At 37.7% G+C, this 19,195-nt stretch overlaps 1 protein-coding gene across 2 annotated transcripts; it reads left to right on the forward strand.

Annotated features, from left to right (window-relative positions):
- The first annotated feature begins 74 nt into the window (after positions 1-74).
- Positions 75-19,195, forward strand: Roe1 (grpE protein homolog, mitochondrial Roe1). 2 transcript variants are annotated; one of them, XM_089245132.1, is made up of 3 exons: positions 75-173; positions 567-750; positions 18,679-19,195. In XM_089245132.1, exons 1-3 carry the CDS (start codon positions 82-84, stop codon positions 19,108-19,110), a joined length of 708 nt encoding a protein of 235 aa, XP_089101258.1. In that variant the 5' UTR covers positions 75-81; the 3' UTR covers positions 19,111-19,195. The 2 variants fall into 2 exon arrangements, with proteins under 2 accessions (XP_089101258.1, XP_089101259.1); XM_089245133.1 differs by having other exon boundaries at positions 77-188.

The following is a 19,195-nucleotide window of genomic DNA, read 5'->3' on the forward strand; positions in this document are numbered from 1 at the left end:
GAAATCAACCACGATGAGAAGAGGCACCGGTGTTGCGGTGCTAGCCGTTACAAAGGCATCCTTATCCTTATCCTTATCAAGATGTCTGCCTCCATGTGCACTCGTGTTGTCCGGGCACTTATGCGGAAAAATGTCCGTTATTATTACCCGTTGATGAACCGAGCTCCGCTCAGGTAATGCTCAGAAATGTAATTAATGTTTACTATTGGCATAAGTATGTTGTTTAACCCCCCCCCCCCCCAACAACCAAACATTTGTTGCATCATCAGATTAAGTGCCTCAAATTATAGTAAGATTGAAATGTGGAGAAGGATCTTTACACACTTTTTGGCTATTTAGTGATATATTGTGTTTTTTTACTGTTATCTATGATGTAGTTAGGGTCGCAACTAGATGCTTTGTCAGCCGGTGCGAAAACGCACTTCGGCGCCCCTTGTAATGTGGAAGGACAGATTTAAAGGTGAAATTTTCGTCCCTCTGGTTCGGCACCAAACCTGCCCGCTTTTCTTCTTGCTTTAGCCTTGAATGAAGTAAACGTACATGTAAATATTCGTGTCTCCATCTAGGATAGCATGTGGTAGAGGTTTCGCTGGCACTGTTTCCAGTACAGCGACCAACGAGAGCTCCAAGGCGCCAGAGAGCGAAGCACCCTGTGAAGAGAAGCAGCCGCCTACAGAGGAGGTGTCACCAAAAGAGAAAGAACTACTAGATAAGAATCAACAGCTTCAAGAGAGGTTGAACGACACTGAAGTAAGTAATGATGTGTGAAAATGTTAATAGCAATTGAAGGGTCAGAGGGGAACGATTTTAGTCCAAGAAAAATGAAATTAATATTTTTGCGTAGCTCGGAACCATCTCTTTTGATGGCGTAAAATACCAGAAGCAAAAATACTTTTAGTGTGCTGTAATAAAGGAAGAAATTTATAGCATGGGTGGTGGGAGATGATCTTAGTTATAGTGCACAGATGGGGAAACGATTAGAGTCCACCACATGCACAGCAGAAAAGGAATTTGTGACATGCATAAAAAACGATACCAGATTTCTAAAGAAACTTTTTTTTTGGTCTCCTGAAAAATTTTGTTTTATGGACTGAAATCCCCAACCCGACCTTTCAGTTGTGGTAGGAATGATTGGTTACCAAGTGAGAGTGAAGATGAAGGTAAAAAAAAATTCAGTACAGCTTTTGTATAATCCTTTTTTTTATAATGTGTAGATTTTTTTCTTTGGTACGAAAAACGTCGAAGCATGATGAGAAGTCACCAAAAGTGAAATGAAATCATGCTTTCAGACCTGCTCATGCTTTCTTGCCAAAAAAAATGGTGTGTTAAAAAATTATAATACTATGCAGAAGCACAGACAGGGAAGCATTGGGGTGGGGGTAAAACTGATCATTTGTTTCGTATATACAGGACTCAAATCCCTCGCACATCAGACGGAATGGTGCTTTGCATTGTATATTCCTGAATTATTGCGTGGGGGCTGGGGCTCAAATAGCCTCAGTACCCAGGTTCCGACACCTACGATACTATGGCCATTAAACTGGCTCTTTACTTGTGTTGTGAAAATTCTGTGCTTAACTGGCGTTGTGATGCCATTTCAACTCCAAGTATTAATGCATTCAAAATATCAACAAAGAGTTTTCATAAAAGCAATGGGTTTTTTTTTACATAACTTCATCTTTCAGTTAAGTCACTAGCCTGAGTGGGGTGCAGTGGTAAGATGCTCGTCTTCCACTATGAAGGTCACTGCCAAGGCCCACAGGTTTGAATCCAGGCATAGAATGTCAGAAGCAAGTTCTTTACCTACCGATCCTGGGGTGACCACCAATAGATGGTGCCTTCATTTCCCACCCAACTCCACTGATTGGAAATTGCTGTATGGCAATATATGACCGGAGTTGGTATGTGGTAAAGTCAGAGATGACCCGGAATTTTGGAAAAGGATGCATAAATATTTGGTTCACTTGTCTTCTGGGACACATTCTTTCCTAGTTCTAAGAAGAAGAAAAAAGTAGAGAGGGAAAAAAAATCCAATTCCCCCCCCCCCCCGCCCTTTTTTAAATTCTTTTTACAGTCCATCATGATCGTGTGAACCTTGAGAAAGTGGTTTTACTACTTTGTATAATGTATTGATAGACACACGGGTTGTTGAAGATATTGCTGCTTCCCTTAATGAGGGGCGTCGTGTACAGAATTTTCAAATTTCGGAGTTTCTATTCCCATGCAGATTTTATCCCCTTCAATTACAAACCGGAAATTATGGTTCTTTTGTGGCTATTTGGCGGCATTCAAAGACAGCGTGTATATGGTGTAAATTCCCCTTGTTCTTATAAGATTGTGAATGCACATTTTGTGAAAAATCCTAAAGGATTTGGAATGTCTGTTCAGTGTAAAACATTTTCCGAGGTTGTTAAAAATAACATGAATCTGTAAAAACTCTACCTTGAATATCCACAGTTTTGTCATCTGTAGCTGCTATGCGGTAGTTGTCATTTCGCATCACGAAAATCATGGGTGTGTATGCAGAATTGGCTTTTGGAGGGGCACAAGGATTTCTTCCACAGAGGGTCACTAACGCTGAAAAATAATTTTAAATTAACATAGTATAAGACTATTTTCTCTGATATTATTTACTACAAAATTATTTTTCATTTTCTTGTCTTTTTGTTTGTCTTCTTTTCGCCCCCCCCCCCATACCCCGAGATTTCGCCCTTGGTGAAAATCTGGGTTTCGAACCCGTGATTGTGCAGTGGTAATCGGCTAAAAATTTGATTTTCTAAGGTTTTACAATTTTGTGTTGGAAAAGGCTCTGTTTGCCACGAAAATCACACAGACCTACAACACAAATATGTATACATTAAATTTCAAATCCACACATTACCAATTTGGAGGATAGATGAAGGGCTGCTACTAAGGGGGTGGGGAAAGTAGGCGGGTTAGGTGCCCCCCCAGCTCTGGAGGAGGCACCAAATTCACCCTTTATAGCTGCTTCTTTTACACTGGGTGACAAAATGTGTGCTTTCCCCATTTGAGAAAGTATCTAGTTGTGGTCCTAGATAGATGACACCACTTACTGAACACAAAACAAGCTAAATGCTGGGCACACAAACACCCTGAAGTTTCACAAAAACAAATCTAACATCACATTCAGGTGTGAAAATATATGGCAGTTAAATGGCAACAGATCAGAGTGGCGGGCTATCAGGGAGGGAAAATAAAGTCATTCTATACCAGGAAATTGCTTCGCGGGGATTTATATGAGTAGGGGATCAGAAGAGATGTGTCAGAGAGAGAATCCCATTTACTTTAAATTTAAAGCAGAAGATACTATTGAAAGGGCTAAGTTGTTTTTTAAAGAAATGGAAAATCAATCAGAAGAGAATTAATAAATAAATCTATTAGTAAATATATAAATGTGTGCCTCTAACTTTTAATTACAGTGGATCCTGCTTATAACGTTTTTCAAAAACTGTCATAACGTTGTAAGCAGGAAAACACTTTAAACAGGAAATCTTAACCCATTTGCATCATTTGAAAAAGTGGAAAATTGGCCCATATCGCCAAACATTTTTTATTGTATAAAGTTAGAAATATTTCAAAATGAAAAAAAAGCAAAAAACAAAATGGTGTTACACAAAAAATTTATAATTTTACTTAGTTCAATGAAGATATATATTGAAAACAATTTGAAAAGTTAAATTTAATAATTTTATTCAGTATGATAGTACTCTAGTGTTTTGTTCTTATACATACATAAAAAACTAGCGCACATATCTGCACTTTGGTGATAATGGCCAACAAAATTTCCTCACATATATGTGCTTATGATGCAAATGGGTTAATGAGAATTATTTATAGAGTTGGGACGACAAAAATAAGTCAGACTAAGTGGAAAAACATTCTAAATGGGAATGATATTCCCATCGGCATCGACTGTATATTTGCGATAGATTTATTACATGTGATGAATTCCACATGTTCAGTTCTCAGTGTTAATGGGCTTCTTTGCTTTTCCTACTAGTAGGCAATGAAAGTAAATGAACCTTTGGATAAAACATGTTTTTTAGAAATGAATTATTTAATTCACAGAGATACCTCCTTCTCCTACCCAGAACATGGCCTGCCACTCTATATCAATGAAGAGATATAAGCGGGTGATGAAAAACCTGGGGTGCTAGGAAAAATTCAAGATAATTTTTTTCGAAAGAGACCCACATTTTTTGAATAGCCTGGGTTCTGGGACCCAGGTAAATTAGAGTATAGCGGCATTTCTGAAAGTAGTAGTTAAGTCACTAAATAAGTTTTAAAATTTTTTAATTATTTTCTCAAAATAATCTTTTACTAAGACACAAGAGATATGTGACTTTTGAAATTTTCTTAAAATTATATATTAAATTTTTGAACACAATTTTCATGAATAAAAAATAAACAGATGATGAATAAATGAAAACAGATGAAAAAATTAAACTTACAAATTCAAATAATATTTAACATTTTCACAAGCACCAAAGTTAGTCGTATTCAAAGTTAGAAACACAGTCCTTACAAGCAACAGCACAAAGTGTTGATCACACAGATCTTTCGTATCACTAACAGCACTGTTTTTAAGTTCAACCTTGGATATCTGATGTTTCATGATTACTTTGAAACCGTTATTGAGCAAACTGACGCTCTTCCAAGATGCCATTCAAATCTGAACACTCCGGCCAACATACAAAAAAAACGTGTGGTAGGGTCATTTTGACTTTTTTTTTTTTAATTAATCAAAACAGCACACATAAATACATGGACACAGATATACAAAATAAAATAAAGACAACAGAACAAAAAACAAAACATACACTATGCAGCTCTTAGGGACCCATTTGGTCCGTCCTAGAGCTTAATAAATATTATATATAATAAACGGCACGCTCGATTTATATTTATTTCATTTCATTCATTTTTTTTTTTTTCTAGATATTTCAAATTTTTCGTTGGTTACCTATTTATATTTTCAATAAACCTTTCAAAATTCGTTATAGAGTTTGAGAATGTGAAGATTTCTTTCTTGAGAAGTTTATTTATTCTAAGGTCTGATAATTTTTTTCCGAATTTGTTACAAATAGTTGGTCCTAAGTAATTTATACTTTTTTGAACAAGGTATTTGTTTGTTTTTGGAGTTATGTACAAGAAGTTGTATCTATTTGAGGTTCTATCGTTATTAGTTTTAAGAAATAAATTATGGTTTTTAGTCATAAAAATTATCATTTTATACACATAAATTTGTCTTAGATTAAGTATTAAAATTTCTGATTTCAGTAGATCTGGATTATTAAATAACATTACCTTACGTTTTATGCGATTATAGATGTTATTTAAGTTCTTAATATTGTCGTGATAGGCACCTCCCCACACTGTAATAGCGTAAGTTACTCTTGATTGGATCCAGGCGTAGAAAATTGTTTTAAGGAGTTCCGGACTTACAATGTTTCTTAATCTATATAAAGCTGCAATTTGTTTTCTTATCGTATTACAAACATTGTTAGAATGGCTATTCCATTTTAGGTCGTCTTGTATAACTACACCTAAATAACTATATTCTCTTACTCTTTCTATGTGACTGCAAGAACAAATTTGGGAGGGGTATTTACAAACGTGTAATCTTAGTGATATTGGAGTTTCTGGTTTAATATCTCTAATTTTTAGACAGATGAATTTTGTTTTTTCTACGTTTGGAAGTAATTTATTTTCTGTTAGCCATGTGTTAATCTGTCTAAGGTCATCTTCAACTTCAGTTATCAAATGAGAAATATTTTTACCTTCAACATATAATACGGTGTCATCCGCGAAAGACACTATTCTACCATGCAAATTTAGGAGGCATAATTCATTTATATATATCAGAAAAAGTGTGGGGCCAAGTACTGTTCCCTGAGGTATTCCTTTTTTTATTTCAAGGTAATCACTTTTTTCATTTTCTATATAGACTGCCTGTATTCGTCCATAACAGTACATCTCGAACCACCGCAATAGTTCACCACGAATTCCGGCATTCTCCATCTTATGTAATAACAGAGATGGATCTACATTATCAAAAGCTCTTTTTAAATCGATAAAAACTGCTATTGAATAATTATTGTTGTTGAAGCTCTGGTTTAGATATTCATTCACTTTCGCGATTGCCATTTCAGTGCTTTTTCCTGTTTGAAAACCGTATTGATTCTCAGCAAAGAAGTCTATACGTTTCAAGTAACTAATCAATTTTGTTTTCATACTTTTCTCAACTATTTTTGAAAAAACCGGGAGTGCTGAAATAGGTCTATAATTTGCTAAAAGGTTTTTATCACCTTTTTTAAAAATTGGGTACACGATGGAAACTTTGAGCTCGGGATAGAAAATTCCTTTTATTAGTGAAGTATTTATTAGGTATAGTAACAAGTCATTATGATATCTGGCTATGATTTTGATCATTTTTACTGTTATACCATCATATCCTGTCGCTTTATGTTCATTTAGTTCTGATATTATCTTGTGTAAATCATTGTTTCCAATGCCAGATATCATCATTGAAGATATCGATGCATTGCTATCACAGTTTCGAGAAGCACTTATATTAGAATCCTCACTATCTAAGTTTCGATTTATAAAATCTGCATTAAAGTTTTCAGCCAATTGTTTGTGGTTTGTTGTATCTGGCAGGGTAATTTTCCTATTTTTATTCGTTATAGTTTGGTTTATAAATTGCCATTGTTTACGAATATCATTGTTACAATTTAAAAACTTTTTCCTGTAGTATTCGTTTTTCACTATCTTGATCTCTTGTTTCAGAGCTTTTTCGAAATTTTTATATGTATCTTCATAATACTTAACATGGGGGTATTTTTTGTGTTTTTTGTAGAGTTTTTCTTTGATATTTATTTTATTTATTAAATGTTTATTGATCCAATTTTTATCACTTTTTCGTTTTATCGGTTTTTTTGTTTCCCATAGGTTTTTAGACTTTCCACAGAAACTTTGATCAATGATATAGGGGGGGGGGGGAGGAGTAGAACATCATAAATTTATTAAACATGGGTAAAACAACTAGTTTGAAAGGTACGTAAAATAGGATAGTCCTGATGCATTTCTTTCTGAAGGGGTGGCAAGATGAGCAATGCTTGGGGTCGAGATGACCCCACCATGCCAGTTAAGGGTTAAAACAAAGAAATGATGATAAAAATGTGAATGACAAAAACAATAACAAACAGAACATTTTTAGACTAAATAAGGATCAAGATTAAAAATACAGTAGAGTTTCAATAATCCGAGGTGGATGAGACCGAGAGCACCTCGGATTATAGAAAAACTTGAATTATCCGATGAACAATAAAAAATGCTCTAAATGTTGGTTTTACTTAGAATAAGAATAAAAGACAAGCAAAAGCACTCTTACTGTATTTTTAACTCTTGAATAAGGTACAGATGTCACACGATTTGTTTCAAAAAATGAATGTGAAACGTATGTGAAAATGAGCAGAGTTGGGCATTCAATTGCCCTTTCAATGATTTTATGTGAACAGTTTCGTGTCAATGCTATTGTCCACCATTACGAAAAAAACAAACTTGCTCCTCTTTCTCAGCAACCTTCCTCCCCCAAAGTTAAAAGGGTTTATCATTCAAGAGTCTTAATATTTTATTCCACCAGTTACCGATTGTAAGGCTGAGCATTGGTGGAGATACTGGGCATTACCCTCACCAGCATCAAAGGCGGAGTATGTGTGTGGAGTATGTATAATGTGTATGTGTATATATAAATTGACATCATGCGCCCCCCCCCAGACTTCCAAGTTTATCTCTGCCTAGGAAGCTGAGAGGCTGTCTAGTCCCTTTCAAACAGAAACTACTGTATAATACGTACATGCTACATAGCAATCTTAGAAAAAAATAAAGTCTGGTTCTTTTGGGGGGGACGGGGAGAGGGTCTTACAAAAAGAAAATTTGGTAATTTTCGGATTATCCCGAAAGTCGAACTTTTGGGCCGCTGATTTTCGAGATTCTACTATAAAACATTCTAGGTGTAGGAAAGGTTCTGTCCAGCCAAAATTTGGGTCTGTTATCCAGACCCTTCGAGGAATTCTGGATCTCAAAAATGAACCCTTCACAAAATAAAAATTAACATTTTCATTCAACGATTTCATTTTTCTGATAAATTAGACTGACTATTTTGCTTTTCACAAAAATACGAAAAATTTTCACAAAATGACCCTACAGAAAATGTCTGGACAGACCCCTTGTAAGAGATTCATTTGTATGAAAAATGTTCTAGATGCAAATGCATCAAGAGTGAAAATATAACATCCTTAGACCAGATACAGGATTGAAAATAAAATCCAGGACTCTGTTAAGTAATACAAGTCAAGGCAAAAAGCTCTCTTGGGTTTAGTAAAAACATGATTTCTGGATTAAACTTATAACGGTTAGTATGCAACAAATCAATCAAAATAGAAACATATATATATATATATAGAATGTACATCCTAAGAGCCCCAAAGCAGAATGTTTTGCATTGTTCTGCAATGAGCTCTTGACTGACTGGAAATTTTATACAGTAAAAATTTGCATAATAATGTTCTCTACATTTTTCTTAAAATTCTCCCAGATTGTTCTGTAATAGCACTGATTGTTCCTCAATGTACATCGCAGAACAATCAACAGATGTCTGCATATTCTGCTTTGGGACAAGAGAATCCAAATGCAGTCCTGAGAACAAATTCCAAATGAAATATTCCAAAAAAAAAAAAAAACTGAATACTGGAAAGACGGTATGTATGATACACCGTATGAATGCAGGGGAAAAAAATCGCAAAATATGCTAATAGACTTGGTTAATTTAAAAGCGGTGGTCTATACAAAATCGTATTATTACTAGCAACCTCTAGGGGGTGATGTCACCTTCAGATGATAACCAGCAGCAAAAGAAGGAATGGCAACCTAGGAGCCAAAGGAAATAGCGGACAGAAAAAAAAATTCATACGGAAGAAAATGGCCGACCAGGTAGAACAACAGGTTAGAAAAGAAATCGCCAAAAAATGTTGCTGAAGAAAAAAGGGATTATACAGGGTAAGCAAAAAGTTCATAGAAACGAAAAATTCATAAAAACCGGAAAAATAACCGAAATAAAAAACGGTTTGCAGGGGTATCGCTAGGTCACGGGAATTTTTTAATGCAGAAAATAAATAAACAGCTGATAGGTGGCACTGACGTACACAAGTCAAAGAAAAGGTACGCAAATAACGAACAGAATGCCACGAAATCGTTTATTACAGCAGTATGTACCTCAGCGCCACCTATCGGCTGTTTTTAAGTAATTTTTTTCGTGTCTTTAAAAAATTCCCGTGACCTAGCGATGCTAACCATGCAAAACGTTTTATTTCGGTTATTTTTCCGGTTTTTATGAATTTTTAAAATTTCTACGGACTTTTTGCCCACCCTGTACTATAGCTGTTTTGAAAAAATTCACTATCCCTCCGTGGGTAATAAAACCAGCAACCTCTTACAGTCCAGGCGAGTGTTCTACCAATAAGCTACAGAGGACTGACATTTCCCCCATTGAAAAGAGGGTAGTCGCATACCTCAGTTTCATGCTGAAAAGTTTAGTCCTAAGCCTTTTCTATCGGGTAAAAAAAGATGAGAATATGTTTCCTCACATTGCTTCAAATTTGTTATGGAAATGTGCTTATGTAAGAATAAAGCGCCCATATATACAGTAAGATATTGTTAGAATTCTTCCAAAGAGACAAAGGCTTTCCGTTCATGAATAACTTTTACTGGTTAATGAGAAAAGATCTTCGATACATCAAGCATGGTTTTTCGACAAATATAATTTCTTGAAGAATTTCGTAGCCATCATGAAGTTTTGTTTGAATGATAATTTTTCAAGTGTTCTGGGTTCAGTCAGCACTTGGTACTGTTGTCTCAACATGGCCCACGTGATTTTTCGGCCCCTTGTGTCATGGTTGTCTGGATATTTCAGTTGTTCGGCTTTGGTGCAGAGGCCCAAGCATTTACTATGGGATACGCCCCGTAGATGGCTCCACTCCTCGTCGTCCTCGCGTCCGGTTCCGGCTGGCTCTCGTTTGCCGCTGGCATGGAATTCGGTACCTGTGGATTAGCAACAGCAGCAGCTGCGCGACGCCTACCCGGAAAACCGAGCTTGAAAACGTTACCCCGAGCTTTCCAATGGTTCAGGGCGCTTTCGTAGAGGCTGTTGAGACCAGCCGTGCACTGTGCTATGATCATGTGCACACTGTGAGGGTTTATCTGTAGTGCCTTGTGCCAAACTCTCCTGAGGAAAACGAGCAAGAACACGAAAGAAAAAATGTGTAGTTTTTCGAAAATTTATCTTGAATTTTGAATGCATGGTGAAGTCATTAATTTATGGGATGGGGTTAACTGCACTTTAGTTTGGAGAAACTGCACTATATAAAGCGGATACTTTGCATTTCAAAACGTATACTTTGTGGCCATTCAAGTATTACGTCAGAATTGATGGGGAGGGGAGTTCGGGCTTGCTGTCTTTTAATGACGGGGGGGGGGGGTTAAATGATGTTTAATCCATTAACCACCCTTTATAAAAATGTGAAATATTCTTAATGTCATTTTACTCTGTGTGCCAAAAACGAGAAAAAGCTTTCCTTATATAGTTTGTGGGCACCTGCACTAACATTTTCCGTATGGAAAAGTTCTCTATAGAGCCACTTTAATGATCTCTAAATGTTCGGCGGGCCTACTTGAGTGATTTGAAAATGTATCGCGGGTCGCTAAAATGCTGTGGAATTGTGTCATGGGTCACTTAAGCGAACCGTAAATGTACCGCTTAGTTCATTTCTACAAAATTAGGTTTGAGGTGGCGGGCCACGTCAGATAACCCCGACGGCCATATTTGGCGCTCGGGCCATGGGTTTAGCATATAAAGCTTAAAGCAGAGGGTCTTCAACCTGTCGCGAGCGCTGCATATGCCCATCATCAAACGAAGAGCACCCCCTGACGGCAACTTTGACATAGGTATGCCTGAAATCTGCAAAATTGTAATCTTTGAAAATTGAATTTTTGCAGGGTGTTGAAGCGTTGATCAAGTGCTCATGAGCATTCTTAATGCTTTGAGGAGCGCAGGTTGAAGCCGACTGGCTTAGAGGGTAGGTCGCAATGAATTTCTTGAAGAGAAATTTCGAGCAAAAATGGTTAAAAATCAGCTGACGTAATACTTGAACGGCCCTTTCCTCTAAGTATTCGTTCTGTAGTGGAATAGTAAATCCAATGATTATTTTTCTGATTAATTATTTGACATAATAAAAGCGAAATCTATAATTATTTACGATTAATTTACACTGTCACGTGGGGGCGGTGGGGTCTTGTGTGAATCAGTATAAAGGTAACCACTAGTAAGAGCTGTGGCCGCTCCTTGCGATGGTGGTTGAGGGGATGACCCTCTAAACCCCTCCGACTTGTAGTGCGATAGTGATAGTACACGTCTTAAAAGTACGACGAAAAGAATTGATATTAAAACGAGATAATATGCGATCAGTTAATTATTAATGAGTTATTAATAGATAAGTCTCATGAACTAATAAGTTCATGTAGGTTGATTCATTAAAACGGACTTTTACTGTTCGCAATTTATTCGCTGGAAACCGTATTTGTACGGTCAGGAATTTTCAAATGCGTACTCCAGCCCGTACAGTCTGAATATTCTATTTGAGATCGTGGTACGTAACCCTGTGTTTTCCCGAGTTACGCATGTATATTAATTGCCGTATTTTTTATACGCAAGGGTGTGTGCATATTAGGGGGTATTCAACTTTTAGGAGAGTGGACACATCACACATCGATTGGAAAACGTGTCACGGGCCACTTAATTAAATGATCTGGAAGAGCGCACCAGGTTACTCAGTTGATATGTACATGTGACGCGGATACAGGTGATCTGGGATTGCGCCGCGTGTTGTTTGAGTGATGTTGAATTGCGCCAGGGATCATTCATCTGGGAATGTGCAGCGGGTCACCTAAGTAATCTTTCAATGTGCCGCCAGTCACTCAAGTGATCTGGAGATATGTCGCGGGTCACAAGTGATCTGGGAACATACCACGGGTCACTCAAGTGATGTGGAGCAGCACCCCCTCAGAATATTCAGGGGAGAAAAATTCCCTGCTCAGAATTGGTGATTTCTATGCTCCACGTCCAATCACTATGCTGTATTTGTGAGTTAATCAGGAAGATTCTACGCCAAAATGAGAAGAAACGGAATAGGATGCTGTGTTTCAAAATGTGGCAAACTTGTTAGGTAGTCTGAATGACGTTTATGGCAAACAGTGCAGAGGCCTATCTCTAGGAGGTGCTGCTCCGAGTAGGTCTGTAACTAGAGTTTTTGCCGCTCGGGGCAGTAGCGCACCCCCACCCGTAGTTCCGGCTCTGACTCCGAGGGCCAAATTTGGCCGTATGACCATGAGTTGAGCATATGTCAAGGTCGAACTATAACTTGCAATTTTTTTCCAAAACTTACTCGATGTAATCGTTCAACTCTTCGCGTGCTGGAGACGTAAGGCTTTCAATGATCTTCACAATAACCGCGAAAACCGCCATCATCGCGAAGTTCAACAAAGTTTCACGGAAGGCGTCTTCAAAGAGGATTTTCCCGATGTATGACCAGCTCAGCAAGGATGCCACTAACGAGGATATCAGCTGGAAGGTCGCAAAAAAAAAAAGATGAGGGTTGTGTAGAGTTGGACTTATGATTTTATGACACAAATTGCCATTCATAGACCTTCCGAAATCTTCCTATATTCAAAAGAGAAGCGTTATTTTAAAACGGGGTGCGTGCGTGCACAACCTTTTCAGTTTGCGGGCCGGATATGCGAGATAGCCACCAACTAATTTTTTTATAAAATTTGAACTGAAATCGCTGAGTTCTGCTCTCTTTTGCTGTCTGCTGCGGTGGTCTCTCATCGCTAGCACCCGGGTTCGAACCCCACCGGTGCCTTAGTGGTAGTCGGCTGAAGTTGGCTTTCTGTGGTTGCCAGCTTCGCGAGGCGGTACAAATATTTGATCATTACATTTCACTTCTGAAATGTAGATGGAAGCACTGAAAAAACCAAACACGTAATCTGGAACAGGCCCACAGGTCACTTAAGTGATCTCAAAATGTGCCGCGGACAATTTAACCCTTTAAGCAGCAATGACGAGATATCTCGCCTCCATAAAAGCCTCTTATTTTAGCATCGATAGTCCCAGATATTTTGTGAAAACGATTTCTTAATGGGAAACCTTTCCCTATACCCCTTAGTTTGCACTTGCTGAAAATCTGAAGAAAGCCTATTCTATTAAAAAAGATATGACATTTCGAAAGGGAGTTCTAATTACCGCTTTTAAGGGAAGTGATCTGGAAATGTGCCGAAGGTAATGTGAGTGATATAGAAATGCGCTTCGAGTCATTTAAATGGTCTGAAAATGTGCCAGAGCCACGTGAGTGATCTATAACAATGCTGCTTGCCGCTTAAGTGAACTGCATCGTGGGCCATTAAGTGATCTGGAAGCGACCCGCGTACTTCTCAAGTAATCTACAATGAACCGAGTCAGTTAAGTGAGCTTGACGTGTGCCGGGTGTCGCTCAAATGATTTGGAAATGTGTCACGGACCACTTAAGTGATTTGATAATCTTGATTTTTGCGGGCCACATCATCACATTTTGCTTGCTGACCATGGGTTGAGCATGTATGCTCTAAAGCAGCGTTTCTCAACCTTTTTCGACTCGCGGAGCCCTTTTACGTAAACAAGTTCTATGGCGGAGCCATGTAGGCCAATTTTTTAATTCATCAAAGTTACCGATTTATTTTTATTATTTAAAAATATTTATAATTATTTTTTTTAATTTTGCTGTTTTCTTTTTTGTTTTCCTCGAGCGGCCGCGGAGCCCCTAGAGAGTGCACAAGGAGCACCAGTTGAGAACCGCTGTTCTAAAGCAAAGTTTCCGAAACTTTTTGTTCCATCTCCCCCTTCAGAAAATTTCTCTCATCGCCCCTCCCCTTCTGAAGAGAACCCATAGGATCCTATGTTACTTATACCCTTTGCTTCCATCGCTCTCCCCCCGGAACGTTCCAATGCTCTTCCCCCGGGAGTGATATTGCCCATTTTGGGAAACTGCTCTAAAGCGTTCCCGAGTTGAAATCGCGCCAATTTCGCTAAAATTTACCGATGTCTTCAAACTCACTTCCGAAAGGCCTCAGCAAGTTTTTGAGATTTTTTGAATATGAAATTCCTTTGTAAATCTTTGGCCCGCCCCGCACTTCGTCTCCTTCCAGATTATATATGTAACGAATAGGAAGGATTCGCAAACTTAAATGAATCTTTCACTTGGTTTTTGCCCATTTCCCGAATATATCTCAGAGCCTGTCGGGGAGGCTGTGCGACCCCATATTGAGAACCATTGTTATAAATACTATTTAAGTATATTTTTTATATTTTAACGATTTTTTTTTATTTCCGAGGCTAAGAAGCCTAAAAATATTAGCGGGTTCATCACTAGGAAGGCGACCCTTGTGAGCCCGGCAATGGCCGACGATGCCTCGGAAATCGTAAAAAAAAATCGTTAAAATTGCACTTACGAGAATATCTATTAGGCGTGTACGCACCAGTATTAAAAACAGAAAATAATAAATCGAAAACTAAGAAATGATGCTTTAGAACAGCTTATGTATAACAGCGAATGCGTGGTCATCGTATCCACCATTACCGTGCACAGTGACATCAGCATTATCGCTTGATGAGCCCGCCCGCATCGTCGGCCTTTCACAATGGTTGCCAATCTTAGTGATGGGCCCGCTACCATTTATAGGCTCAACCTTCATTCTCATCTATCGCGTTGTTTTGGGGTATTATTGTACTTTGTTCTCAGTATTTGAATCGGACGCATCGGTGTTTCATTCGGGATGAGCGGTATTTCGTTTCGTGAAAACCATGAAGTAAAATAATACACAGGGTATGTGGGCGGAATTAAACTTACGTAAGAAAGCATTCCTTGTATGGGCTTGTACTGATTGCCGAAGTGCCAGTTGAAAAATGGTCCGAGGATTACCATCCTCAGCGAATGGGCGATCGCGACGATCATCAAGACATTGGCATGCATCCATGTGTAGGTTGGGCCGCATTTCGGATTCTTGCCAGCTTTAAGGATCGGAATTCGCCATTTGCGGAAGGTCTTGGTGGCAGATATCAAAGTTCTCTTGAATATTGGCTGCTGCACAGGCGTGGGTTTTTTAAAAAATGAAAACATTTCGAATATTTGCGATCAATCGATTTTCTTCACCTCTTCCCGTCTTCCAAATGTTGAAAATTTCTTGGCTGATATTTCATTTTGCGAGGATCGGATTGTGTTTTTTTTTCGCGATAATAGACGATTTGAATTGTTGAATTGCCTTTTGTTGGAAATTTTTACTCAACAGAAGTTTATATATTTATTTTTTCTGGCAGAAGTTCGCGATTACCGTTTGTCGTTTAAAAAAATTCAAATTGTTGTCTTACGATCGATTTCCCAGCTTATACCTGCAAAGTCAGGTAAATAAAAAATGGTCAAGGGAAAACGTAAAATATATAAAAATCAGAGAAATATGCAAGTATTTGATAAAAGTTAAGAGGAAATTCTGTGAAGGGGGAAAAACCGGCCCCTCCCACCCGGAAAACATTTGGAAGGTTAAGATTATATTTTTTAAGATTTTAAGATCCTCTTATTTTATATCTAATATTTTTAAAGAAAAGAAAAGGCTTTCGACGAGGGATTTGTCTTACTTTTCCACCAAATCCTGTCAACAAAATTCATGTAACTGTTTTTAAATATAGAGGAAATCATCACTATACAGTAAAACCTGTCGTTAACAGAACCTGTATTAAGCGGAAACCTGTCTTCGACGGAAAAAATCGTGGTTCCGTGATTCCAGTGCCAAAATACACATTCAAAAACCTAAATTAAACGAAACCTGTCTAACGTAAAAACGTTACGAAAAATTTCCCACAAACACTGTGTTTGGCGACCAAAGGATCATACGAAATGTTAATGTTCCACCAAAATTTTTTACTCAATCTGTGCTTGCAAATGTGAGTTCGTTTCTGTACTTGATACTATGATTTTGATATCATACAACGGTGTATATCAAAATCATACATATTACATACTACATCGAAAGCAAGCTACATATGTAGTAAAGCAGTTTCTTTTTGAAATTATGACAATTTTTTCGGAAAAGCAGACTTTTCTGCAGGTGAAATCAGTGTCAGGGTTGAATTTCCAAATGATATGCAAGACTTACAAAGTTGTATGCAACCTGTGTACATTCCATCGTAAGGCCGAGCAGGGCCAGAATTAATTAGAGGCAAAGAGCAACTGCCCTGTTGGAAAAATTCAGGGGGGTGGTGGTGGAAAATCTTAGTTGGTGACAAAAACACTTATAAAATCATTGAATTTTACAGTGGTAGGGGCGGCAAAATCATGTTGCTTTCTATCTTCCCCTCACAAAATTCTTAGTTACGGCCCTGATACTGAGGATTACATAAACATATACGATAATGTACAAACCGAACCTGACATGACAGTTATTGACACCCTAATTAAAAATTTGAGAAAGTTATAAAAAGAACTTAAATGTTGTTATTTTAGAAGAAAAACAGTGTAGGTTGGAATTTTTTACAGATGCTGTCAAAATCTTGAAACAGTACTTGGCAATTATAGACTAATTATTTATTCATTTATTTTATCTATTTTCGATTAATTTAGTTTATTTCAATCACACACGAGAGATTATTACATAATTTTACACATTATATAATTGAACTTTTATTAAGCAGAATCCTAAAAAAATTATCGGTCCCTTACGATTCCGTTAAAGAGACAGATTTTACTGTATTATTAAATAATACAAATGCAGTACTAGATTGCAATTAATGATTATGATAAAGCAGAAATTGTATCGTTTTTTCATGTTATTTAGAGGGAGGTCTATGTGAACCATTTTGTTTTATTAATTTTTCTTCTGCTCAGTTTGAGGGTTTTGAGTAGTCATTAAAAACTTCTATCTGCGGATTGAAAAAGTAATTTTGTATTATCACAAAAATGAGAAACTTTGCCTGGTTTTAATTTATACAAAAATTTAATTTATACGAAGTTATCGTTGACCTTTGTCAACGATAACTTTGCATCGCCTATGGGATTCACGTGTTTCTCGTACAGAAAATGCTATGGTTTTTTTTGGGTCCAAGATTGCTTCAAAAAAAGGTATTCCTATTGATTGTAATATTATAATAGAAAAGGCGAAAAAATTTTACTGTTCTATAAAGGAAAGGGCTGGTGAAACGTCTACTTCATCAGAATTTTATGCACCTAAAGGGTGGTTTCATAGACAGATAGATAGAACCACTGACAACCCTGGACTGATGCACTTCCGTTACCTCAAAAGAGGCAGGGTTGTGTCAGAAAAAGTTAGCAAAGATTTATAGTAGTGATCCCCGTGCTGGCAAGTATCGAATCACTCGCGTCGTTCTCTCCATGAAGACAGCTATCAACTCGATGTAACGTACAAGCCATTTGACTAAAATGTATAGCTGAACCAACACCACACTAAATATATTTCTAGTGTGATGTTGGCTGAACCCAATGACTAGAGGGAAAACTGCATGTGCGCGCAGTGGCACATAAGGGCCGGAGACCGCACTCTGAGATTTCAAAAGAAGCGTGGAAAAGACTTGTGGGACAAGTAAGGAAGAGAAGTTGGCATGTTGAAGTGGGAGAGAGATTTGAGAATGGTCTAAATCAGTGATTCCCCATGGAAGCGATGGAAAGTTCCTGGGGGGCGGTAGAAGCTACGGATATAAAATAGGATCTTATGGGTTAGATTGCGTTGGGGGACGATGGAAGAAAAAAAAAATTCTGAAGAAGGGGGCGATGGGACAAAAAAGGTTGGGAAACTGGTCTAAATACTTGATGATATGAAGAAGAAACGGCAGACAGAAATCACAATGAAACATTTTATTTTCTGGATATTATGCTGAGGTGAACTTGGAAAGAAAAGTCATCTTGTCTCCGCCGGGACAAGATGACTTTTCTTTCCGAGTTCACCTCAGCATGATATCCAGAAAACAAAATGTTTCTTTGATATCTTAGATGGCTTTTTCTCAGCCCATTTCTAGAAATCACAATGTTCTTTCAGAAAACATTTGCAACAATTGCGGCATCCTCTTTTACATTCCCTTCTACCTTTATCACCGTACTCATGATGTCGATGCTCGTATGAACAAGCTCCATCGTTCCATGAAAAACTGACGTTATATCAGAAGGAAAACATGTAGCACAGTCTTTATATGAAAACATTTGGGACTTTTCCTACCGGTCGTTGTATTGGAATGGTCGCTATAACGAGCCTCGACTGTCTCTAATTGCACAATGTTTTGGCCAAAATTGTTTCTGTTTCACTTTGGCTCGAGTCAATCTTATAGAATACTGAAATAGTGCTGTGAATTTTTTAAAAAATAAAAAAAATTTGGCCGATTTTTTTTATTTGTGCTCTGATTATGTTGTCTGGAGGGGGTACCCCCTCCTTGTTCTATTTTTTATAATTTTTTGAGTGGAAGCCCTGCTTATTGTGATCTAAAGGATATTTTCTTTTACAATTGCATAGGATAAATACAAAAGAGCACTGGCAGAGAATGAAAATATTCGGATGAGGATGCGACGGGAAGTTGCGGACGCCAAACAGTACGGAATACAGAATTTTGTGAAGGACTTGGTAGATATAGCAGATGTTCTGAATAAAGCGACCGAATCTGTGCCCAAGGACGCGATGGATAATAACTCTGATCTTAAGAATTTATACGAAGGTGTATTGATGACAGAGTCTCAGTTACAATCTGTATTCAGGCGTTACGGTGTGTCTCAGGTCAATCCACTTGGCGAGAAATTCGACCCAAACATTCACGAAGCGTTATTCGAACAAGAGGACGCCAGTAAAGAACCTGGTACAGTTGGACTCGTAACAAAAGTTGGTTATAAATTACATGAGCGGATAGTTAGACCAGCGCTTGTTGGTGTAATCAAAGCCTCCACATCGTAGCTGTAAGATTTCATTTATTATTTTGTGCAAGTTAATCATAATATGAATATGTTGCATTAAAAAACTTTTCAGTTTTCCATTCGAA

This window comes from Pholcus phalangioides, unplaced genomic scaffold (genome assembly GCF_987345545.1).
Source record: "Pholcus phalangioides strain wild (caught in Gottingen) unplaced genomic scaffold, Ppha-v1.0 ptg000015l_1, whole genome shotgun sequence".
In the NCBI taxonomy this organism is placed as follows: Eukaryota; Metazoa; Arthropoda; class Arachnida; order Araneae; family Pholcidae; genus Pholcus; species Pholcus phalangioides.